The 25,090-nt window shown below is 48.4% G+C and overlaps 1 protein-coding gene across 1 annotated transcript; it reads left to right on the top strand.

The window, feature by feature from the left end:
* The first annotated feature begins 4,359 nt into the window (after window positions 1-4,359).
* jazf1a (JAZF zinc finger 1a) lies at window positions 4,360-24,886 on the top strand. The gene is made up of 5 exons (XM_029248086.1): window positions 4,360-4,589; window positions 18,352-18,424; window positions 20,999-21,195; window positions 22,152-22,321; window positions 22,674-24,886. The coding sequence occupies exons 1-5, from the start codon at window positions 4,475-4,477 to the stop codon at window positions 22,848-22,850; spliced, it is 732 nt and encodes a 243-aa protein (XP_029103919.1). The 5' UTR covers window positions 4,360-4,474; the 3' UTR covers window positions 22,851-24,886.
* Window positions 24,887-25,090: the final 204 nt, after the last annotated feature.

Genomic DNA, 25,090 nt, shown 5'->3' with positions numbered 1-25,090 from the left:
AGAGTGAGAAGTTAAGAAGAGATGTACCAGAGAAAGAGAGGAATGAAGAAAAATATTGTATTTCTGAACTGAGCGTGTAAAGAGCATCAGTGACAAAAACACTGAGCAAAAACAGTCCTTGGTACAGTGCTGGGTTTTTAACCACTGTATAGAGTGTGATACTTTGTCAGTACTTATTCAAAATGCACTTTTTACGTAAATGTTCTCTCCTGAAGAAAAATACAAGCAAAGCAAGAGGCTTTACCAAATGGGTCCAAGTTTCACCTTGTGCAGATATCTATTGACACAAGGCTCTCTTTAGAGGTTTATGGCTGGAGCCTTAACGGCTGATTACAGGCAGCTTTAATGCTGGGTGTAGGCCTCCGTGATTTAAGTGACATTTTACTCTCACTGTGAACCATGTGGGACATTAAATTAAAGCAGAACTCTGAGTCTGGGGGGTTGTTATCTCTCTCCCCGATGGTAAATCCCTAATTGAAGAACATTACAGAGTACACAAGGGTTTTATTGACATAATTGATACCTCGGTCAATGGATCTCTGTTTTCAGTACTGTGTCGCAGGTATTTTTACGGTGGGCTAAAGTGCCGCTCCATGCCCCTCACTCATCCATATACACAGCAGGAGCTCAGTCTCCGAATCACACAAACACACACTAACCCAGAAACTCATATGGACACATGACACGCCTTATCACAGGTCCAGCCAAAATAAACCTTTCCTCTTTATTTGTAAGCCTGTATCGAACACATGCATCCATTTAGACCCGTACATTAACTTCTTATTTTACATCATTTATTTTTCAATTTGACTGTGTCTAGGATAAATATGAATTAATTATTTTAAAAATGAATTTTAATATTTTCAGGAATGTACGTCAGTGTGTTGTGTGTTTTTCTTTAAAAAAATATGAGCCCATGTGCACACATCCATAAAGAATTTGAACATGTAATTCATGTTTAAAACATATATGAAATAACTCATTTATGGTTATTCTACACATAACAGAATTTGTAGTACCCAAGTGTAAATTACAAAAAGTCACAGCAAGACACAATAAGGTATTAACAATAACAATCCACTAATAATCTAGTATATTGTTAAAAATACTTTCATTAACCTGTCCTGAGGGTTTACATAACTGTAAAATGAATGATTCTTCTGAGTAAATTGAAACCCACACTATTATTATTACAATTAATGTCATATAAATATGAATCCCCATCTATATTTATATACATATGTTGGGAATGTTAATGTACTAAGTTAATTATTTAAATGTATTTATGTTTTTTACCACAAAATCTTATCTGTTTAAGAAAAATCTTATGGTACATTTTACAGATAATACAAAGTAACAAAATGCGAATTATAACCCTTCCGTAATCTTGCAATAGAGTAAAATTTGTTCCATTATCCCAGCATTCAGAGTATTGCCAAAGTGATGCCAAAATGTTATGCTATAGTTTGTTGTTTCAGTTTAAATAAACAGCATAGTTTTCAAAGGCAACATTTTATAGCTATATACATACATATTTAAAGCTGTTACATTAGTATATAAAACATTATTATAATTAGTATAATAGTGATAATAACATACAATACATCCACAATGATAATATAAAAGCTATAGAAATATTAAAAAAACATTTGCCTTGAGGGAACTCTAAATTCTCACAAGCTTTAATATTCAGTATTAGCAATTGCACAGTAATTACAATCTGATACATTGTTGCGGCATTACTCATAGTCAGAAAAACTATACAGTGTGTCTATTTCTACATATTACAAACAGGAAAGAAACCAAACGTAATCAAAATGAACAAGTGCATTTTGGTTCATCGGTAACAGTATTTTTTAAAAAGGCAAGCAGGAGAGGAGTACTTAAATATTACTTAGCAGGTCTGCTGTGAAGAAGATGTCTTGTTAAGAAACTGAATAGTTATTACTACTGGAGACACAGTAATTATAGTGTATGCTGACATTTCCTCACCATTAATTTAGTCACTTACATGTACATCAGTTTAGAAATATTTACATTTTTGTAAATATTTCTCAGGAACAAATATACAATTGTATCTGTAATTTATTAATATGGTTGAAATCATATGAATAAGATTAAACCCTCTTAATAATGGGACACAAAAGATGTTTTTTCACAAAAGGCCTTTTTTCACATTATAACATTCAGGTATACAAACATGTGTCTGACTCATTCTTTTGGTTGCAGATGAATTATTTAAACACTTTATTTGCAGTTTTTAATTTGTTTTCTTAAAATATTTCTGAAAAAACTCAAATTTGAATTCACGACTTACAAGTCTAAAGGACAACAGACACAAAGCATCCAGGATAACGGATTTTACCCACAAGCCGAAAAACATAATCCAACAATAAATCTTTTAAAGAAATAAAAATATCACAGTGAATAAAGAAATTTAGCTTGAAGTTATTAAACATCTAGATATTGTGAGATCTACGTTGCTTTGGAGGAAAGCATCCTAAATGAATAAATGTAAATGTAAATGTAAATATTCCTTACCCTGCCTCTTTAATGTGTCTTTGTATGTATCACTACAGACGTAAGGTCAAAGGTGCCGTTCTTTCAAACATAATAATTAGTTGTATTATGCTTGGTTAATTTATATAAACACAATTTCATTTCACTTGCTATGATTCATTTGTGACCTTTTCGAGGAAAGCGGTGATATTTTAGATTTATAATGTTTACTAAGCGATGCCTACTAAGCGTTTAAGATGTTCTTAGCAATGCTTAGTAAGCGACAAGACAGTCCTGCGAAATGCACGAGAATCTGATGGTGTCCTGCTGCCTTTACACAGCTGTTAATAAACCAACACTAGTCAGAGCTCACTGTTAAATATTAGCCCTGCCTCTGAGTTACTGAACTGTCACCTTTTGCCCAAGAAATCAACAATTAACTGCATCTCTCCGGGAAGTGATGAGTATGTACATCCACACACAGGCCTGTAGCAGCCTGCCTTTGGCCCGAAAATAAGATTTGAAGAAGGGAGCGTGTAATGCCCCTTTCTCGGTTCCTCACTCTCGGTAGTCTGGCAGGGAGTTTTTCCAGCGCAGAGCGCCACCTAGTGGCTCGTCCTCATTCGGTTACGTGCACACGTGCTTTACAACGGCATCGGCGTCTCGTATGAACGAGAAAAATCTTATCGAGGGCATCACGGTGCGTTTCGAGCATCATCAAAAAACATAATCGAAATCAAAACTTGAAATGCACAATAAGAGTACGTTTACTAACCGTATCGTTGTTGTATATGCTTCGGGGATAGGCAGTGGACCACCGGGACCCTGAATAACACAATCAGTTTATTGATAATGGACGGAATGGACGGAGTGGACGGACGGATGAACACACAGATAGATAGATAGATAGATAGATAGATAGATAGATAGATAGATAGATAGATAGAGCTCAGAGCTGAAGAGGATCAGTCTATTGCTGAAAAGAGTATTCAGCGCAACCTGTTCAGGATGAGCGGTTACTGAAATTGGATGGATGAATATAAATAATTAAGATAGGTGTGTTTTTTAAAAGACCTAACAGGATCACGTTAGGATCGGTTCCAAAATTATTCTTGATCTGCTAGACACGTCGCCGCACAAGAATGTGTGAACATTTTATTTCAGTTATTCGCATCATGCTCTTCCCTAGCTATTTTTTTTTCTTTATGCCTGTGTGCGCGCGCACCTGTGCGTGTGTGTGTGTGTGTGTGTGTGTGTGTGTGTGTGTGTGAGTGTGTGAGAGAGAGAGAGAGAGAGAGAGAGAGAGAGAGAGATTCTGAGATGAACGATAAACATTAAGGCAGCACTTGCGCTCCCCCCACCTCCCTTTCCTGAATATAAAAGCACATGAACTTCATGATGAAGGGGTTCAAGAGTAAGCAGAACTCATATTTCGAACATTGACCGAACTTGACACATACCGGACCGGTGCCACGAAAGCGAAGAGCTGTACTGTTACTGTACGTCACCGGCACTGGTCGGGAAGGGAAAGTATTCGGTAGCGGAGCTGTAACTTGGGTAAATTTAAAGAAGGTGGAATTCGTATATACAAGTTCAAAAATGGAAAAATACACACTGTCAAGAAATCTCTTGGGAGAACCGGTAAATAAGCTGCTAGATGCGATTAAAAAAAAAAAAAAAAAAAAAAAAAAAAAAAACAGAAAAAGAGGTCTCTTCCCCGCCGTAACGATCGCGAGCCTTTGGCAGCAACAGGTAGTGGTTGACGTCACGGACGTCACTCGAGGCCCCTCCTTCTCGTGATGCCTGGCGCGCCTCCCCCTTCCCCGCTCCTCCCCCTCCCCCTCCCCCTCCCTCGCGCCGCTGCCCCAGCTGCCGCCACCGCCGCCGCCGCCGCCGCTGCTGCTGCTTGGCCGCCGGTGTGTACGTGCGCCACGCTCCGTTCCTCCAGCTCCCTCCGCCGGATGAATGTGACACCATGACGGGCATCGCCGCCGCCTCCTTCTTCTCAAACTCGTGCCGGTTCGGGGGCTGCGGGCTGCACTTCGAGTCGCTGGCCGAGCTCATCGTGCACATCGAGGACAACCACATCGGTGAGTCCCGGGGCGCTGCGGCCGAGCTGCAGCTGCGCCTCCTGCTCCTCCTCCTCCTGCTGCTGCTGCTGCTGTGCTGCTTCTCTACGCGGCGCCGTGGCCCATGGGCAGCCATTCGCCTCCTGCGCGCGCGGACGAGACTTCTGGGGTGTGGTGGCGAGCGCGTGGGACTCTAAGCCTCCCAGGCATGACGAGTCCGTTCCGTTAACCCGAAACGCTCTTCCGTCGTCGATGCAGCGGAAGCGCCGGCACGGGCGTGGAAGTCCTCGCGCGCGCGCTCGCTCGCTCGCTCGCTCCCCCCGGCTCCCACAGGCTCGCTCAAGCACGAGGGGACAAGCTCGGCGCGAGCGGCTGTCATCGGCCGTGTTTACAGCTAGGCCCCGCTGGCGCTGCTCGGTCCATCCGGCGCGGGCTTGCTGGGGAGGGTTGGGGAGGGGACGAGACGGCTCACACACCCAACACGTTCGTCGAACGGAACGGACCCTCGGGGACACACGGCAGTTCACAAAGTTCGCGACGACAGCACTACTAGTAGTAGAGCGACAAAGACTCAGTTATTGAAATAATCATTAAATGTGCAGATACAGAGTGAGTGAAGAGGACTTGTACACTGGCTAAGTAAATGTGTTTTTCCTTACGCATTTGACACGAATAGATCAAACACGTTGCAGAAATACACTACTAGTCTCTGTGAGTACTCTGTGTGTGTGTGTGTGTGTGTGTGTGTGTGTGTGTGTGTGTGTGTTTGTCCGCGTGCGTGCGCGCGCGCGCGCGCCTCGACGCTGTGGATGGTGGTGTGCGGTGTTACTGAGATCGGAGTGACATGATGATGATGTCAGTTGTTCCGCCTCAGTGTGACTGCAACACCTGTGTGAGAGAGAGAGAGAGACAGAAGAGAGTTCAGATTTATTCGATTATCTGAGCTTTTTCTCTACAGCGAGTTAAAACGTAAGATATTTACCACCATTTACCCATACTATAGAGCTGGGTAAGTCTCTTCCTTAAGGCTGCTAAGAGAGTATTACTGTTTATTTGTATATTGCTGAAATGAGTGGTGGCAGTACTTGCACATTTTGTTCAGTTCTGGCTGTTGTAAGTCAGGCGTAAATGGGCAGTGCCAGTGTTAAGTACGGTAATAATACCCATCAGCATCAGTACCGTGCCGACAGAGCTGGGGAACCATGGCTCTGCTTCGTAGGGAGCTTAGTTCAGGACCCACAATGTGGACGTGTTACTGGAGGTAGTTACGTTTATTCGTTTAGCTCATGCTTTTCTCCAAAGCGACTTAGAATGTTAAGGTTACAATTATTACACTTACAGGATTACAGTTATTTACTCATTTATACAGCTGGGTAATTTTACTGGAGTAATTTAGGGTAAGTACCTCGCTCAACGGTACTGCAGCTGGAGCTCGGACCTACGACCTTTGGGTCCAAAGGCAGTAGCTCTAACCGCTATGCTACAAGCTGTCCTCCAGGTTTGCAGTTATGGGGAATCCAGGTTATGGGTTCAAGTCCCTCTCGCCATCCTTGCAGTAGCACCCTTGAGCAAAGAGTTTACCCTGAACTCGTATGGTAAGAATACTCAGCTGTATAAACAGCCACAACTAAGTCACTTTGCATGAACAAGAGCAGCAAAGTAATGTTGGGAGGTGTTATAAGGTAGCGCTGTCAAAACCAGGGCCACGATCTTCATGTGCTCAAGGCACATGTGCATTTTTTCCACTTTAATATGTCACTGTGCGCAATATTTAATTCCATGCGGTGATGAGCAGCGATTCTCCCAGAGCAGAACGACACCAGGGAAACGGGAACTCGGTGTCGGAGCGATGGTCTGTCCTGGAAGACCACGTCTCCTACTTTGAAATTAAAATACTGGAATCCCAGATGAATGTCCCAGAGTGGACGTGTGGGCCGGGGGGAATATTATTAGGGGGTCGCACTGCCTCCACTTCTTTTGGGGAACAAATATGTTCACAAACGCACCTAAAAATGACAAAACCACCGAAAGACACTGGAGGCAATAAAATGATCACACCACTGTATTTGATCATATTTATGGCAGTAATTACTGCGGGCTACGTACTGTACCACTGTACTGTGTCAGTCAAGTCAAGGGGGCAGGCAGTAGCGTGGTGCTTAGCGCTACAGCCGTTGGACCCAAAAGTTGCAGGTTCGATTCCCACCTCTGGCTGTAGAACCCTTGAGCAAGGTACTTACCTTAAAGTGGTCCAGTAAAATTACCCACCTGTATGAATGGGTAAGTAATTGTAGGTGGATTAACATTGTAAATTGTTTTGGTGGAAAGCGTGAGCTAAATGAATAAACGTTAAATCAGGTTTACAGGTAAAAAATAGCTTGTTTCCTGCTTCGTGGAGCCAGAGTTCACCCATTTCCATATGTTTTGACAAATGTTCATTTTCCCAGGAATGTGCAATGAAAGCTTTTATATATGCCGTGTCTTTCGGTTATTGATCTCAGCGCATTTAACCCTGGGTGTTTTGAGATACCCATATTTTACCTGTGTTTTACCACCCCTCGGTGACCTGTGCGTGAACCGCTGGGATGTGCTCGTTTCCGTCGCCAGCTAGACTGCAGAGGCAACCCGGTCAGCACACCGAACCGCTGGCCCGGGTAATACGAACATACACACGCAGAAGTGTGTCTTTCTTGCATTCGGACCAGAAGCTGGTGGTGTTTCTTCCTCAGGTCACGACTCTGTGTATTTATATGCAATACACATTTATTAATAAACACTGCACATTCTGTGAGTGTTTTAATTATCAGCAGTTATCATAAGCAGCCCGTTTCCTGTTTGTGCCGCGCTGTGCTTTGCTGTCCTTTAGTCAGTGTGGTGGCACGAGTCGCGACCCCACTGTTTGGTGTTCGAGCCGTCGTTTCAGCTTGCAAAATGAGCAGTCGCACCGAAGCCGCTTCGTTGAAGAGGCTGTAAACGTTTCTGTGCTTTTCCTGTGTGTGTGTGTGTGTGTGTGTGTGTGTCTCTCTCTCTCTCTCTCTCTCGATGCCTGAGCACCTGCTTTCCAATGAAAGGTCCTTCACACTCCAGAGTTTGGCAGAGAGGAGTCCCGGAAGAACGACTCTGTGTGCACGTTCCTTCTGCGTCTCACGGACAGCCACAATAACACCGGTGTTGCGTGTGTGCGCGTGCGTGCGATTGAGATTAGGCTGCTGTATATGCATAGTGGTCACTAACAGTCTGGTTGTGCTGTGGGCAACAGTGAAAGTATTATGTGGCGACGGTGTTGGTATTGTTGTGCATCTGTTGTGCGGTTTTCCCATGGCGGGGTGGTGGTGTGTATCGCCTGCATCGTGCCAGTAGGACAGAGGTCCCGCCTGTTCGTCTTCTGCCGGGCCAGCTGTGTGTCCAGGCCTGGCTTGAGCGGAGCGTAGAGGGATGCTCCGCTGAGCTGGTTTCCATGGGGACAGGCTGCCGGCGCTGGGGGATGGGCCGATCCTCCGGCCGAGGGAGCGTACACCTGCTGCCTGGCACACAAAAGGGCCGCCCGAGGGACGACGTGGGGGTTCCTGGCCAGTGGACTCGTGTGAAAGGAGGAGTCTCGGCGTTCCGGGTTCCGGCGGTGAGCTCGTCGATGGTTCAGCTCCGCTGTAGGAGGAGAGCCGGCGCGCTCGCCATTGTGCTCGCATCGCCGATTCGGCTCTGACCCATCTGTGCCGGGCGACTGTGCCGCTCACATTTGACCTCTGGTATTGACTGCGGCGGAGGGGCCCTATGGATTTCCTCCGGGGTTACGGGGTCAACCCTGGCGTTAATGAGCTGACCCTGCAGGCCCTTTGCTCGCGCCACGCCCTCCCATCCCATCCCATCCCATCCCATCCCATCCCGCCCCCTTCCTGTACCTCCACCCCTGCTCTCCATGGTCCATTTTAGGCCCTTCACTGAGGAATTGGACCGAGACAGAACCCCTGCATTTCTCATCAGGGACAGAACCGGCCCCCCGGAGCACTTCGCCGCCCAGAACGGGATCCGGATCCGACGGCACACCGAAACCGCCGGTCTTCTGTCAGCTCGGCAGTTCTATTTATTTAAATCGAAAATACTTTAAATGGTTATTGCCGCATCAATTATTTACAGCAGAAGACTCGATACGGCGTGGAAGCAGCCGGGTGCATGACCCCAAAAGTGTTTTCAAAGCGGATCGAATGTGCTGCAGTGCATCATGGTCTGGCTGATTGTTAATGACCTCTGTATTTTGACTGCTTGTAACTGTGTGTGTGCAGTTCTGCATCTGATTGCCGCTCGCTGTTTGAGGTTCGAACTTTTATCCGGTGGGTTTTAAACAAAGGGACTCGAGAGGTTCAGTATTGGTTGATCAGAACCGGCCCGGGGGCGGAACAGTTCAGCAGGATGTCTTTGTGAAAAAAAATTGTGGAAAATATCAGTACCACCACTCCTTACTAGTAAATACAGTTATAAATGATCAAGAATATTGGTGGTGTTTGTAAATGTTTAAGGTTATGGATAATTATGGGTATGAGCAGACTTGTGCTCCAAATGACACTTTTTAAAATGCTTTAATAGAAGGGTTCTCTTTATTTTGGAAGTAGTTCCTTCCCAACAACTTGGCCATATTATTAATTTTATTACAGTGATTGGTGCTGTAGTGGATGAGAATCAATGTGACACCCCCAGGCTTGCCATGTTCACCCTCTTCTGGGGGGCAGTACTGCAGTACAATAGCGCCCCCTACTGGCAGATGGTCACGGTGACATGTCTGAGGTGTCATTGGCAGAAGAGTGCATTTATATTTATTTTTACGCGACCCCGTATGGGGCGAGCGGTTCTGAAAATGTGTGTATTTCTCCATTAATCCCTTAATTATTAACCCCTTTAGACAGCTGGGTAGTTTTACTAGAGCAGTTTGGGGTAAATACCTTGCTCAAGGGCACTACAGCTGGGATTCGAACCTGCAGCTTTTGGGTCTGAAGACAGCAGCCCTAACCACTTCACCACCAGCTGTCCCAGAAGTTTCTATTTATTTATCTGACAGCTTGGTGATTTTACAGAAGCAATTTGATGTAAGGACTTTTGGTAATATAGGCATATTTGAACCTGCAACCTTTGGGTCCAAGGGTAGCTACTCTAACCACTACGCTACCAGCCGAACTTCATCATTTGTTTATATGTCACTTTACTTGTTAGGAGACTAACTGAAGGCTGACAGTGTGTCTGAAAGTGCATTCAAAACAATTACTGCAAAAAGGTTTATGGAAAAGTTTTTTGATCAGTTTGAACGCACAGTTCTCTTTTCAGCTGCTGCCTTGCACTCAAAGGACCGGGTTCGAATCCCACCTCCTCCAGCTGTACTACCCTTGAGCAAGGTACTTACCCTAAAATTGCTCCAGTAAAAGAAAAATACATGGGTAAATCTCTGTAAGTAACTTAACATTGTAAGTTGCTTTGCAAGAAGGTGCCAGCTAAATAAAAATGTAAATATAGCCTCATCAAAATATTTGAAAATAACCTCAACTTGTGACCTGATAATGGACAAAAAGTCCATAATTAGAATTATTGAGATTTTGTGCATTTTCTACTTTACTGCTTAACATTTGATCTGAATAGTAATATCTCTTGCTTGGTAATGGGGTGGCGTGGTGGAACAGCGGGTAGCTCTCTTACCTCACAGCTCCTGGGCTGTGGGTGTGGACATGGGTTCGATTCCAGCTCAGTCTGTTTGGAGTCTGCAGTTTCTCTCTCTGTTTCCTCCTGCATTGCAAAGATGTGTTTCATTTGAACTGGTGGCTCTAAATTGCTCATTGTTTGTGTGTGTGTGTGTGTCTGTCATTCTGAGATAGGCTCTGGTCCACTGTGAGCCTGCATTGGACAAGGGGTTTTTGAGAATGGATTTATTGATTTTATGTTTAAGTGGAATAGTCCTTTTAAATTTTCTCTTTTTTTTTTTGCATCGAAAGACAAAGAAAAAGTTTATTCTTAATGGTAAAGCAGTCCGTGTGTGAACACGGATGATGCTCTGATCCGCAATCTTCTCTCTGACTACTGCTGTGCTTCAGATAACAGTGAATTGATATTGATGCACTTTTTTCTTCCTTTCTAATTGTTATCTGGAAAAGACAATGAGTCATATTCATAAATAGTGAATGACAGCTGTGTGGATAAATCCTTCTTTGTACTTGGCCTTTGAACAGCGGGTTCTCATCGCGCTCTTGTTCGGCCCGTAGTCGAGCGCAGATTAAGGGCCGTGTCGACACCCTTCGCCTCGGCGCTCTTTCAAGTTCAGGTTCTCACCTGTACACACCTGCCTCTCGCCTAAATCTCCACGTCTCATGAAACCTCCTTTAAAACTTCTAAGGAATGGGAAGTGTGTATTCACAGGCAGCGTGTTGTCGCGCACGCGGCGTGTGTTTGATCCCTGGGAGAGCGCAGTGACGGGACCCGGCCCGTCTGCCCCGCGCGTCTGTCCCTTCGCCGCGGTTCGGGTGCCTCGGCCAGCCTGCTGCGCTCACTCCTCTCGGCGTCCAACAGGGGGCAGACGTACTCTCGCACGAGCCCGTGTCCCGCACCCAAATATTTCGACTTATACACTGCACTTAATAGGTTTTGCGTTGTCCTTCGACAGCTTGTCGATGTTTATTATGTGCCGTTTGGCCCCTAAATGCAGAGATGATAATTGCGGTCAAAGACACTGAAATTGTACCTTTAGATGGATAATTTTTTTTTTTTTTTTTTTTATCGCATTGAGTTATTTAAATGAGAAAGTGGTTGGCATAACTCAGACTAGGTACATATAAAGTGATCGACATAGGACAAAAAGAGTATGCTGTAGTGGTGAACCGGTTGTGAAAGTACATTTCCAGATGTTGACAAATTTTTTCCCGTTAACGAAGACTTTTTTTAATTGTTAATTTCTTGCCCCAGATATGTACTCTAATAGATGAAATTAGATAACGTGACATTTGACCTCCAGTTCTGGAAGGGGTGGAAAACTCTTCATAAGACCAAGCTGAGACTTTGGTTTAATCCCATAGTGTATTCTACAGAAATTTTTACAACTGCATAACTGTATTATACCTTCACAGTTTTTATCTGTATGCGTTTGCGTGTGCTCTTTGCCTGCTTTACGTACTGGCTGAAAATCCCGGCATCACCTCAGTGCTCCGTGCGTTTAAGATGTCTCGCGGCGAGCGTCGACATTCACGCAGAGGCCTGGTAGCATGGTGCGCGTTTGCCGAATGACCGTCGCTTCTGTTTGCAAACCGCCGGCCCCAAACGCACCCAGCGTCTCTGCTCACGTGTTTCCGAGGTGCGACTCCGAGTCGGAACGGTCCAAATGACCTATTGGGCCATAATGAGGCAATTAGTGTGTCCCACAGTGGAAAAATGGCCCCCGCTCTCGTATCCGCTGTCCTGTATCCGCCTGCGGATGTGCAAAAGCCGCCGTGTCCCGCCAGGCGCGGAGGGGCCTAATTACAGGGAGCTCTAGCATGATTTGGCCTTTCTTTTCCCCATCCGGTGGCCTGCTGCTAAGAGCACATTAAAACACATTCTCCGTCTTAATTAGGAGCCTGGAAAACAAGGCCTGCATTCTTGTGCGTGTGTGTATCTGTGTGTGTCTGTGCTCCCTCTGCCCTGCACTTTGCGAGAGGGCCCAACAGGGGGCGCTGTGGCTCCACAGCCGAGCGCCCTTCCCCTCGCGGCGTTCCCGAAACACCATCACTTTTTGTTTTTTAAGGACGTGTCTGCTAATCCAAAACATATTTGTGGAAACCCAGCCCCTTCATCTCATTCTTGTATCATGTAGGTAAAGCATTTGACCACCTTGGGAAAAAGAAATGAGGAGATTAATAATGGCAGAGGTGATAAAGCTGCGGGTTGTTTAATTGAGAGTAATTGCGGTGACTCAGCCTCGCGAACATAAAACAAACTGTGGTTTGTGCTCCAGGAGCTGCTATTTGTGGAAAAAATGTAGTTAACAATTTACTTCAGCGGCCCGCTCCGCTCGCTGGATTCTGGACCCCAAACTTGTTTGGCGTCGTTTTACTGAAGTCTGAAGTCTAAAATTAAACACCTGAAATTAAAAGGGGAAAAGTTAATCCAATTATCGAGTGTTGAAAATGAGCCGTGTCCGGCGTGGTGGCGCTGACTGTCCGCTGTCTCCCCGCTGACCGCGTGCGGTTCACCTTCGGCACCGTATAAACAGCGGAAAAGTGTTCGACTGCCCTGACCTTTCTGATCTGTCAACCCTAACAGGTCGCTGGCTTTGGGTTTCTGGATTTTTCCGTTTACGTACGTTTTTTGAGACACTTTCCATTTAATATCGGGTGTGTTGGTTGTCGGTGTCGCCAGTGAGAAGCACAGCTTGGATCACCTCTTCAGTCTGAGAGCTGCGGGGACCTGGACCTCCGCTCTGGTGGTTGGTTCGTGTGCGTGGTTGAAAAATATGCAGTATCTATAACTCAGTGCTGTATTGGGTATTTAATAATTATTACACCCTGTAACGTAGGGTGTTCGGTGGTTGGAACTCTGTTACGGAGGGTGTTCTGTGGTTTCAACGCTGTTACAGGTGGTATTTTATATTTGCAACACTTACAGAGGGTATTTGGTGGTTATTAATAGGTATAATTAACAGAAAAAATAAAGAAATAAACATGGAAAAAGTTTGTATGAGTAAAAGCTTAGTAAGAGTACACACTAAGAGGGGAAGTTTAATAAGGGTTAAAAATTAATCTGGGGAAAATATAAATTTGGGATATAGAGCGGTGGGTTTGACCGGGTCCTGCTCTCCAGTGGGTCTGGGGTTCGAGTCCCACTTGGGGTGCCTTGCGATGGACTGGCATCCCGTCCTAGGTGTCTTCCCATCCCCCTCCGGCCTTCCACCCCGAGTTGCCGGGTTAGGCTCCCTGCGACCCCATATGGGACAAGCGAGTTCAGACAATATGTATGTGTACTTTAGGGTTACTGTGTTTTATTCGCTGTTTATTTAGTCTTTCATGGAAGCGATAGATGAATCATACTGCCTTCTGCATTTTTTTTTTTTGACCTATTAAGTGGGGGCCAAAAAAGAATTGTGCAAAAAAAACTTGTTTTAAGGGCACTAATTGATCCCTACTAGTTATTTTTGCTTTGTAAACATTTTAGCTATTGCAAGAAATGAGGTTTTCTTTGCGAAAGAGCAATAATGGCACCATATTGTTTGCAGGGAATAATTTCAAAGGCCGAATGTTGCAGAAGATGCCTGGAGGAGCTGAAAGCGTACAGTTGGCAGCGGTGCCCAGTGTGTCCATCGCAGGCACCAACCCATCATCCGACTCAAGACTGGATGTCCAGTCGAGCAGCTTCCAAATTTAGCTCATCTAAACTTTGCAGTGGGACCAGACTGGCTATAGAGGAACTTCATCAATATCCTGTGGAGCGTTCAAAGGAGAAGATGTCATTACCCCAAAAACCGCAATCGTTCCATCAGACGTTCCGCTCCTCCGGTTGCCTCTCGGTGTCAGGTCACTTGCCGAAGACGACCGGTTCGAACCCGGAGTCATCGCGCCGCTCACAGGGACAGCTTTATGTCGGATCCTCGCTTGTTGGAACGAAAAACATCTCCGTATCTGTCTCCTAGAAGGAACAACCAAGAACATTGCTGTCCAACACTGAAAATAGTCCACTCCAATGTAGCAAGCTGGATAATAAAGTTCACTGATAGATATCTTATTATTCAGTAACTCAGCAACTGTAACAAATCTGAATTTTCAGAGCGTATGGTCAGTATGAATGAGGTTCTGTACCTGAATAACACCTGTTTTCCTGTTATTTTAGGAAGTTACACTCAAAGCCATTCGTTACCATGGTGCAAAGCCATGTGTGTTTGCACTGCCCCTGTGTGTGTGTGTGTGTGTGTGTGTGTGTGTGTGTGTGTGTGTGTGTGTGTGGGAGGGAGAGAGAGAGAAAGGGAGAGACCTCTGGCCACCGAGTTTTGACCCACTGGTCTTGCTCTCTCTTGGATTACACTGAAATGTGCACCTCGGGCCTGAGCGGAACTAATAAAATTGGGAGAGGTTTGTTGTCGCTCCCTCTGCGCCCGGGGGCCCTAATTGCATCCTCTGCCAGTCCCGCGGCCGCCATGTTCTGATACCCTTCGCTTCCTGTATCGTGGTGATGCACGTGGAAACCGGTGAGGGTTGTGCTCCCATAGATCCTGAACTGTGGGGTGGCTTTCTCAGCTGTGGTGGTGCGGGGGGGGCGGGGGCTGGACAAGCCAGTCTGTCTCTCTGTGCGCTGCTTCTAAGGACGTGCTGACTGGGCACCTCGCGCTGCGGGAGTGTGTATCCGCGGGGGGGTGGTCTCTCCCCAAGTGATCAGAAGGGGCTTCGGGGGGAACTCGGCATGCTTGTAAAGCAAACCCTGAGCTGTTGGGCTGTGAGCTCCTTCTGTAGCTCTCAGATTGCTGTCGCCATCTCATGGTGTGTGTGTGTGTGTGTGTGTGTGTGTGTGTGTGTGTGTGAGAGAGAGAGAGAGAGACTGACTTCATCATTCCCACATTCCCATCTACTCCTTTCTGTTACTCTTTTCCTCCTTTTAGGCTCATGTTCTTGTCTTCCCTTTCCTCCTCTCTCTCTCTCTCTCTCTCTCTCTCTCTCTCTCTCTCTCAATCCAGAGAGGAAGTCTCTGGTTCCCAGCAGCAGGTAGTTAAATGAATAAAGTGCAATAATAAAATGCCAATTAAAGACCACCATTGCGGACCACCTGTACGGAAGATGGAGGGAGACCACCCCTCCCGTCACGGTGGCGGCCCTCGCTCCTCCTCCGCCCTCCCCTCAAACGCGGCTCTGATTTACAACGTGCGGCCTTGGATTGATCAATATGTGACAGAGCAGGCGGTGAGCTGGTAAAAGCAGAGCCCCCCACAGCGCCGCCAATCCCATCCGAGACTTTACAGCACAAGTTGAGTCGGTGCTTCGAGGTGCGTTTGAGACCAGCCCCTGTCTCCGTGTGTGTGCGCGCGCGCAGACATGCAGGCACCATACCGTGCTGTGGATGGCATCTGCCCATCAGCACAGCAGAACAATGTAACACACGCAGTGAGCAACTGAAACACAAATCTGGATGGTGGGGGGGGGGGGCACACGCAGACTCCACACAGACTGATCCGTGTTGAAACCCATGTCCGAACCCCTGGCCTCGAAGCCGAGAGATGCTGGGGCTGCCCGTATTAGTGCTCATCCTCTGGTGCCGCCGCTCACGCTCCGGCAGCGGCTCCGTTGTTCCCGACCCCCCTGCGTTTGCCTCCGATGGCCTGCGGGGGGTGAGGCGGGGGGTGAGGTGGCGGGGGGGGGGGGTTGTCTACGTTCTTTCCTAATTATAACGTGTTAAAGGGTTCATTTGCAGCAGTGCTGCTGGCCAGAGCAAAAACGCAGATGCCCGCAGTGGCCACGTGTGGCTTTGCGTGTGCACTAATATGGTTCCAGTTAAGCCTCGCAGAGAAGCTTGTTTACTCCCAGGACGCATGTGAAGCGGCGCGGCCGGACCGACTCTGCACGGGCCTCATTATCGTGGGCGCGCCCGTGCCCGACTGGGCTCTCTGCTCGCTTTAATGAGTTCGAGTAAAAGCCCGAGCAGCAGCGCATCTGCGAGCCATTATGCACGCAGGCCTTAATTACGCCAGCGGAGAGTGCTGGCGGGGAGGGGCATCGGGCCTCAGTGCTCCTCCCCCTGGCGGCGGAGCAGCGACTCGTATACATGACCAGCGCGGCACCTTCGCTTCGTTAAGATGTGCGTGATCACGTCCTGCCCCCCCTCCCCCGAAAGTGTGTCGGTGGGCTTGAGTCGCACCTACGTCACCGTGTACGTTGGTGCGTGTGAACACACGCAGTTCACCTGGATTCACAGATGGAAGGATGAGCACGCAGAAAAGCTGTTTGTTTCTAAGTGTTGTTGTTGTTGTTGTTGTTATTAGGGAGCTGGAAGGTTAGAGCTGCTGCCTTTGGACCCAAAGGTCACAGGTTTGAATCCCACCTCTAGCTGTAGTAGCCTTGAGCAAGGCACTTACCCTAAATTGCTCCAGTAAAATTACCCAGCTGTATCAATGGGTAAATAATTGTCAGTAGCTTAACATTGGATGTCACGTTGGAGAAAAGTGTCAAGATAAATGAAAATGCAGGGTTGTTGTCCATTATTTTTCCACTGCTTTTCTCCAAAGTGATGTAAAATGTTATTTAAAACGATTTGTCCATTTTTATAGCGGAGTTGTTTTAACGGTGTCTCTTCAGAGTAAGTACCTTGGTCCGGGGTACTGCGGCAAGAGCTGAGACTGGAACCCGGGCTGTTTTAATGACAAGAGAACAGGTCTAGCCACTACGCCACCTGCTGCCCGTTGCTGATACTCAGGAAGCATGTGACTGCAGTCCAGTACTCAATTGGCCTGGAGTAGCGAGACCGCTGGACTCTGGACCTGGTCACTGGTTAGTGTGGATCAGTGCTTTGAGATCCCTTGTGGTCGGCGTGTGTCTTCGGGAACGGGTAGGACCTCTGTCTCGTACCCGCGGCGTTCCGTAGCCCAAATCGAGTGGGAAAACAGAGGTTCGGAACACGCTAGGGCGTCTTAAGCAAACAGACGTGCAAAAAGTGTTCCCTCTTCTCGTTCACAACGGTTTGCTGTCTGCCAGTTACCCATTAAGTCTTTTCAAATGCGGTAAAGTGGTTGTGCGGCGATGAGAACAAAAAAGGCAGCGTGAGCAATCCGCTGCGAGTCCTCGTCCACCACGGTGCCTCCTTCTTACTGCCATTGTAATTCCAGTGGATGCTGTGGTTTCTTGAAAAAATGGAGTCGGGGGGGGGAGAGAGAAGCGAAAGAAAAATCCTGAGCTTGGAAGTTTCTGGATGTGTTTGCTGTGATGCGGTGCAGTGCTCCTCCTCAGCCTCACGGTGGCAGCGTTGCCCTGTGCTGCTGTGCTGGAGTGCAGGAGGCTGTTTGAAGTTGAGCCCTGTTCAGCTCGGGCTGTTAGGGGGTAAACGCACCGTCTGGAGAAGGGCTTTTGGTGGGGGGGGTGGGGGTGGTGCTTGCTGCCAGCAGGGGGTCTCGGTCACGTGGTCTGGGCAGGACGCAGTAAAACTGCACCGTGGAGCCTCTGAAAGAGACCAGACAGTGTGTTCCAGCTGCTTCCTCGGGAACTTCAGGAAGTGCACTTTCCCAGAAGACTGTGTGTGCGTGTGTGTGCGCGTGTGTGCGCACGCGCGCTGAGCTTTAAAGAGGTGCCGGTCCTCTCATAACTTTGGACAATTTAATGAGCAGATCCGCCGTATGTCATTAATGTCATTAGAACTTGTAATGAAGGTGTAACCATGGCAACAGCCTGTCAGCCTTGTAGGTCGGTGGAGGGATCCCCTTCCTTGCATTCCTTACAATTAATTTGATTAAAGTGGCAGCAGGGGGCTTAGTGGTTAGAACCATTGCCTTGTCATCTGTCGGTCCTGGGTTTGAATCTCACTTATGCCGTAGCTCCCTTGATCAAGGCACTTACCCTGAATTGGCACAGTAAGAATACCCTGCTGCAAAAATGGGTAAATCATTAATCATTGTGGAGCTGGTAATGTAATAGAAAGGCATATAAATGTCAGTTAAATAAATAGTAGTAATAAAAGGGTGTGTACTGACAGCACTGGAGTGAGTGTGTGTGTGTGTGAGTGTGTGAGAGAGAGAGAGAGAGAGAGAGAAAGAGAAAAACAAAGAAAGAGATCCTGAGCTCTGACTCTGCTCTCTCCTCTTCCCTAACAGACACAGACCCTCGGGTTCTGGAGAAGCAGGAGCTGCAGCAGCCCACCTACGTGGCCCTCAGTTACATCAACAGGTGAGCAGGATCACCCCCCCGCCCCCGAAAACACTGAAAGACGGCGCAGCCTTGTGGCGACGTCATCGGGCCAGAAAAACGCTGATGTCACATTTAAATATCCTCCTACGTTAAGTTCCTGGTGTAGAGCTGATGTTTGTGACACTTATTCGTTGAAACAACACTCTTCTCCAAAGCAACTTACAATTTTAACGTGGTTATTTACTCATTTATACAGCAGGGTAATTTTACTGGAACAACTGAGGCTGAATACCTTGGTCAAGGGTACTACAGCTGGAGGTGGGATTTGAACCTGCAACCTCGGGGGTCCAAAGGCAGTAGCGCTAACCACTACAGCACCAGCTTCTCCTCAGCTTCCTTAAAATGTACTTGGTGTAAACCACCAGTACGGGGACGGACACACACACACGGACACACACACTTTCAGGGACTGAATAGGTGCTCAGTGTATGAACCTGTTTAAAGTCGTGTGCAAAAGTTTGGGCTCCGCCGGTCAGAGGACACGTTTTGGAGATTTCCTCCGTGAGCAGAAGCTCTGCAGGGAACAAGCTGCTGTCTCCCGTTTTGGGTGGAGGATGTGGGACAGCTTCTGGTTCTGGTGCCGTAGACGGGAGCCCTGCCGACGTGGCCCGAGCGCTTGCCGATGTTCTCTCGCTGCTTCCTCAGCATTGTGCTCTCGATTCCCCTCCCCACCCCCACCCCGCTTCTGGTTCAGGCACCAGGGCTCCTGGCAGTGGAAGAGCACCTCCAGCTGGAGGCGTGTGTGACTTTGGGCTCCAGGGAACGGAGGAAGGATGCCTGGATGGAGAGGGAGGTGGTGGAGATGATGTGGGACGGGTCCATAGCCCAGTCAGGGACACACACACACTACTTCTCTCAGAAAGCCACACACAACGGCAGGCGCGTGCGCGCGCACACACACACACACACACACACACACACACACACACACACACACACACACACACACAGCAGACTTCAAAAGAGCATCTGGCTAATTAAACAGACTTTCCAGTGGCTGGCTGCAGAGTGGAGAGACGTGCTGTACTGGCAGTGTCTGCGTCTCTGGGTGAGGCGTGTGTGTGTGTGTGTGTGTGTGTGTGTGTGTGTGTGTGTGTGTGTGTGTGTGTGTGTGTGTGTGTGTCGGGCCCGGACTGCGTGTGTGGCGTGCGCCGCTTTGTCTTCCTTGTTTCAATAACCTGCCTCCATTTTGAAAGGGGTCCGCTTCGCTGTGCTGGGCGCTCGCCTGAGGGGGGCAGTGTTGAGCTGCTGGGAATCGGGGGCTCTGCTCCTCTCCCTCAGTGCGGAGCAGTCGGTGCTGTGCCTCCGCGAGGCCGGGGGACAACGGCGGGGATGATTCTCTTGGGCCGCTAACATAAAAAGACACGGTTAGGCTCAAGAAGAACACAGGTGTTGTGCAATGAAATTAAGCACTGTTAAAAAAAAAAAAAAAAAGTGTGTGTGTGTGAGCTGAGTCGTAAGGCGAAGCTCTCAATTTACCGGTCGATCTACGTTCCTACCCTCACCTATGGTCATGAACTCTGGATCATGACCGAAAGAATGAGATCGCGGATACAAGCGGCAGAAATGAGTTTCCTCCGCAGAGTGGCTGGGCGCACCCTTAGGGATAGGGTGAGGAGCTCAGTCACCCGGGAGGAGCTCGGAGTAGAGCCGCTGCTCCTCCGCATCGAGAGGAGCCAGTTGAGGTGGCTCGGGCATCTGTTCCGGATGCCTCCTGGACGCCTCCCTGGGGAGGTGTTCCGGGCTTGTCCCACTGGGAGGAGGCCTCGGGGCAGACCCAGGACACGTTGGAGAGACTATGTCTCCCGGCTGGCCTGGGAACGCCTTGGGGTTCCCCCAGAGGAACTGGAGGAGGTGTGCGGGGAGAGGGAGGTCTGGAGTACTCTGCTCGGACTGCTGCCCCCGCGACCCGGCCCCGGATAAAAGCGGAGGAAGATGGATGGATGGTGTGTGTGTGTGTGTGTATAAACATGTACAACGCTAACTGGCTATGTAAGAAAGAATATTAAAAATGAACAGTAATTTTTTGGAGAAGTGCATTATTTAGTCTATTATTTTGCATTATTTGCATTATTTAGTCTCGCGAGGAATTTTATGAATGGAACAGCAGGTGGCGCAGTGGTCCGAGCCAGGACTCTGTAATGGAAGGAGTCCTGGTACCCTTGATCAAGGCGCTTACCCTGAATTGATAGTTAAAATTAGCCTGCTGTGTAAAGGGGTAAATCACTGTTAGTATCTCAGTACACAGAGTGAAGTCTCACTTTACTGTTGATGGTAAAGTGAATCAGTAATTAACATTTTTACATTTACAGTAATACCTTTAAAAATAAATACGGAGGATTATCGTTCTGCCTTTTTCCACATTCGCGTCACCGAACGTTCCACGAGGTTCCCTTTAATGAGCGCGGCTCCGCTTGCGTCTGTCGTTTTTACGACGGCGGTGTTGTTTTTCACGTCTGGCCGTTCAGAAGGCGCAGCTGCGGTCACTTTGTCTTGACCGCTCCTGGAGGCCCGAGCCGTGAATCACCGGGTCGCTCTCTGCTCCTCCCGCAGGTTCATGACGGACGCCGCTCGTCGGGAGCAGGAAACACTGAAGAAGAAGGTGCAGCCCAAGCTGTCGCTGTCGCTGACGGGCGCCGTGCCGCGCAACAACGTCTCCACGCCCCCCCGCCACAGCAGCGGCAGCCTGACCCCGCCCGTGACTCCACCCATCACGCCCTCCTCCTCCTTCCGCAGCAGCACTCCTACAGGTACGTCTTGCTCCACGCAGCTCGGGATGTCACTGTTTCCCCACAATGCGCCCTTTCTCCTCACGTACGCGTCTGCTTCGCGTCTCGGGTGTCGGATCCTTTCGCTGAATGTCTCATGGGAAGTGAATCAGAACAAGTCATGGTACCGGCGGCTGATAATTGGCTCGGGAGACGGCGCGGTGCTGAGTCACGGATGGACACAGAGCAAATCCTGTCCCCGCTCTGGACGAGGTGCTTCACCGTGACTCAGGCGAGACTCATGACCAGGGCCTCTTTACCGTAAACGTACCGATGGGAGAGAGTTCGCCGGAGAATGGGGGGGAGGAAGGTCAAGGTGCCCGTAAATCAGGAGGGCCAAGAGTCGCGGCACAGGGCTGCCATTCTTGGAGACGCGGACCACCAGAAGGGGGCGCCTCCTGGCCATTGTGAGCTGGCAGCGGTGGCGATAAGCTTCACGCATCCGGAGGTTCGGCGTCGAGGTGGCGTCTCCTCCGCTCGTGACTTTGCACCGGTCCTCGTTGGCCCTGCCCTGTTTGCGGCTCCTCTCGGCTGGTCCAGCAGACCTGTCCTTCAGCTCCCGGCTCGGGCCGGAGAGCACCGATGTAAAGTGTGAGTACACCTACTAGAAACGGCTTCCACGAGGTGTGCGACTCAGGAGTTTGGGCACATGTTACCCAGGGTCCCGTGCTGGACTGGTGCTCTGTGTCATCCAGTATCGTCGCTTCTGGGCGTGCGGTTCTGCGTTTTGTTAAACCGGCGAAAATAGGTGATGGTGACGGCGACGGCGCTGAACTCACTCCGGGGTGGGACCAGAACGTGTCTCTGGTTGATCTCCAAAATGGAGAAGATTGAACTTCCTTTCTCTTCCACTGTTATGAGGTGTGTGTTGCCATGGGAACCTGCACCTCTTGACCCTTCCCAGTAACGCATGTCCCACGGGCCCCCCCCCCCCGCAGGCAGCGAATATGATGAGGAGGAGGTGGAATACGAGGAGTCCGACAGCGACGAGTCTTGGACCACAGAAAGTGCCATTAGCTCCGAGTCCATCCTCAGCTCCATGTACATGAACGGGGGTGACGAGAAGCCCTTTGCCTGCCCCGTCCCCGGGTGCAAAAAGAGATACAAGGTGAGTGGGACTGGCTGGGGGAGGTGGGAGGGGGTGTCAGGGGTTGCGCCACAATTCCCAGGTTCCTGCTGTGTCCCAGATCCTCCTCTTTGACAGCTGCCACATTCTGGCATCTACACGGCACTTGTTGTTATTTTGATAATTGTTGCTTCCAGAAAACGTGTAAATCACTGTACATTTCACTTGAGCAAAACTGCTCTCAAAGGTACAACTGCAGGATCCCTGTTGGAACTGCAACTAAAATCCATTTGCAGACCAGTGTTGCATTGAAAACGATCCCGTAGAGTTGGCCCCGGCGCCTGTCGCTGTCACTACCACCGGCTCACTGTGACCCCTCCCGTTTCGTGTGCAGAATGTGAACGGTATCAAGTACCACGCCAAGAATGGCCACCGGACCCAGATCCGAGTGCGCAAGCCCTTCAAGTGCCGATGTGGGAAGAGCTACAAGACGTCTCAGGGCCTACGGCACCACACCATCAATTTTCACCCGCCGGTGTCGGCCGACATCATCCGCAAGATGCAGCAGTAGCGCTGGTCGCCGTGCCAACCGAACCTCCGAGTCCGAATCTCACCAGCGGTCGCTGAGTCCCCTCTTCCTTACACTACAACCAATTGCATGCTTTAAGTTCTTTTTTTAATGTTCACTTTTGTTCTGTATTTTGGAATGACCCATCTGTGCCGATGGTTTTGTATATTGGCACATTCAGCTATCAAACCTATTTTTCATGATTTTCAACATAAGGTGCTAATTGTTTAAAAAAAAAAAAAAAGGTAAAAACAAAAAAAATGGGGGGGGGGGAGGTAAACTAGGGAGAACCTGTCTAAGACAGTTTAAGCAGAAGCTAGAGCTCCTCGCATCCACAGGCCTCATACCCTTAGTTTCACTAAAGGTCGACTTTGCTGGAGTGTGCGAGGCGCATGCAGACCGGTGTGAAGACGGTTTGGCCCATAGCATAGTGTACTTTGGTGCAGCATGGTACACTGCAGTCTACTGTAGTGCGTACCGCGGTGAGCAGTGCTGCTGCAGTGTGTGGGACGCGAGAGGCTCTCCCCACTGTGGAAACTCCATTTCATCACTCCAGGATATGGGTCCTTCCTCTTCCACAGAAGAGGGAAATAAATCTGAATGTTTGGACTATGACATGGAATATGACATATTCAAAACATAGATCTATATATGCGTGTATATAAATATATAAAAGTATAAACTTTCATAATCATAAAACAGTTAACGCTTTATTTCCTAGTTTTATATTTTATTTCACGTATGTGTTGAGAGATTTTCTAAAGGCCATTTCTATATGACTGAGTATTTTTCTCGTCGAGGCCCCGGGGAGGACTGCTGTCGTGTGTCGTCGTTACAAAGACCCTCTCGGGTCTCGTCACAAGTTGCCAGCATTTTCTGAACCACAGTCCTGCCTGGAGAAGGAAAGCGACTATTCCCATGGTGTTTGGATCAGCTATTCTTGTGCTTCCCCGGGGGGGGGGGGTCTGTGGCCGGAGTTCGGGGCTCTGATTCTACAGAATCGGGACCCGGACCCCGTCTTCCGCCGGCGAAGCGTTTTAAGCACTTTGTAGTGACCACTTGCCAAGAGTTTGGGCGTTTTTCTCATTGCCAACATCTCTCGCTTGCCCCATGCCCACTTTGTCACGTTCCTGCAGTGGGTAGTTACTGGAGAGGTCGTGTTTGGGTCAAGGGAATTTCTTTTTTTCCACTCCTCCTCCTCCTGTGTTTCTTCTGTGTAAGTGAGTTTATATATGACCTTCCATTGCCTTGTGCGTTAGATCACAGCATTCCAGTATGATGTGTTTTTTTCATGGTTGACTCCCTCCTCAGATATTCCACTTTCAGCCTTATTGATAGTATTACGTATTCGTGTTGCAGTGCCAGGTGATGATTCTCAAAGAAAGCCCGGTCCTCGCTGTACGGACCTCTCGGCGCTCACGAGAAGAGCCACAGACAGGATCTCAAACAGGGAAGCACAACGCTGCCTCTCGTTGCCCATTTACCGAGTAACACGACCCCGGTCGCATCTGTGTACGAATGCTCCCAGGACAGGGACCACATCGTGTCGCTCGGCCGTAAACTGAGTTTGCCAAAACGTAGCCGTCTTTATGGCTCTGCTCACGGCAGGCCCCTTTGAGTTACACGCAAGGCTAGAGGAGGCACCGCCAAGCTTCCATGTGGTTACCGCTCCGATCAATGGACAGCGATGGCGTGAGGGGAGGAAGAACCGAGCGGTACAAAAAGTTTAGTTTGCGAACTGTGTTCCAGGGACTCTCTGACGGCCCCATGCTTGAGCTTGGCCCTAGTTGGACATCTCAAGTCGGGGAGGGGAGTCGTCTCCAGATTCCAGCGGAGAACAGAGTCCGGGATGTCAAACACCCATAAACACGGTGCAGGAGTCAACGGTGTAATGGAGCTGCAGTTTATACTCAGCTTAACGGCGTGACAGTATTACATAGCAGGCATGGAGGGGACGATTTTGATATACTGTGTATAGTGAATGTATTGTAATGTGCGTCTGTGTAAGTGCTTTTAAATTATATTTTCGTATGTTCCGTGGAGATAAATGTTTCCTTTGTGTATGAAGGCAACAGAGGCCGTGTTTTACTGAAGGCGAATTACTACGTCAGACTGTCTTTAAAGAGCTGCTTCACAAATGTCAATCTGATTACATTTTAAAAAAAATAAATAAATAAATAATAAAGGAAAATGTCTCCAGTATGTGAGAGGTCAATTTTATTTGGTCTGATTATGCTACAGCG

This window comes from Scleropages formosus, chromosome 23 (genome assembly GCF_900964775.1).
Source record: "Scleropages formosus chromosome 23, fSclFor1.1, whole genome shotgun sequence".
Lineage (NCBI taxonomy): Eukaryota > Metazoa > Chordata > Actinopteri > Osteoglossiformes > Osteoglossidae > Scleropages > Scleropages formosus.
Note: the sequence above shows the minus strand (reverse complement) of the source record. Positions and strands in the feature narration are given on the sequence as shown.

What these genes read in the sequence shown, in the direction of transcription:
- jazf1a (XM_029248086.1), top strand. Translation starts at nt 4,475, where the DNA reads ATGACGGGCATCGCCGCCGCCTCCTTCTTCTCAAACTCGTGCCGGTTC. An exon ending in GCCCTCAGTTACATCAACAG is followed by an intron (nt 18,425 to 20,998) that starts GTGAGCAGGATC and finishes CTCCTCCCGCAG; the next exon opens with GTTCATGACGGACGCCGCTC. An exon ending in GGTGCAAAAAGAGATACAAG is followed by an intron (nt 22,322 to 22,673) that starts GTGAGTGGGACT and finishes TTTCGTGTGCAG; the next exon opens with AATGTGAACGGTATCAAGTA.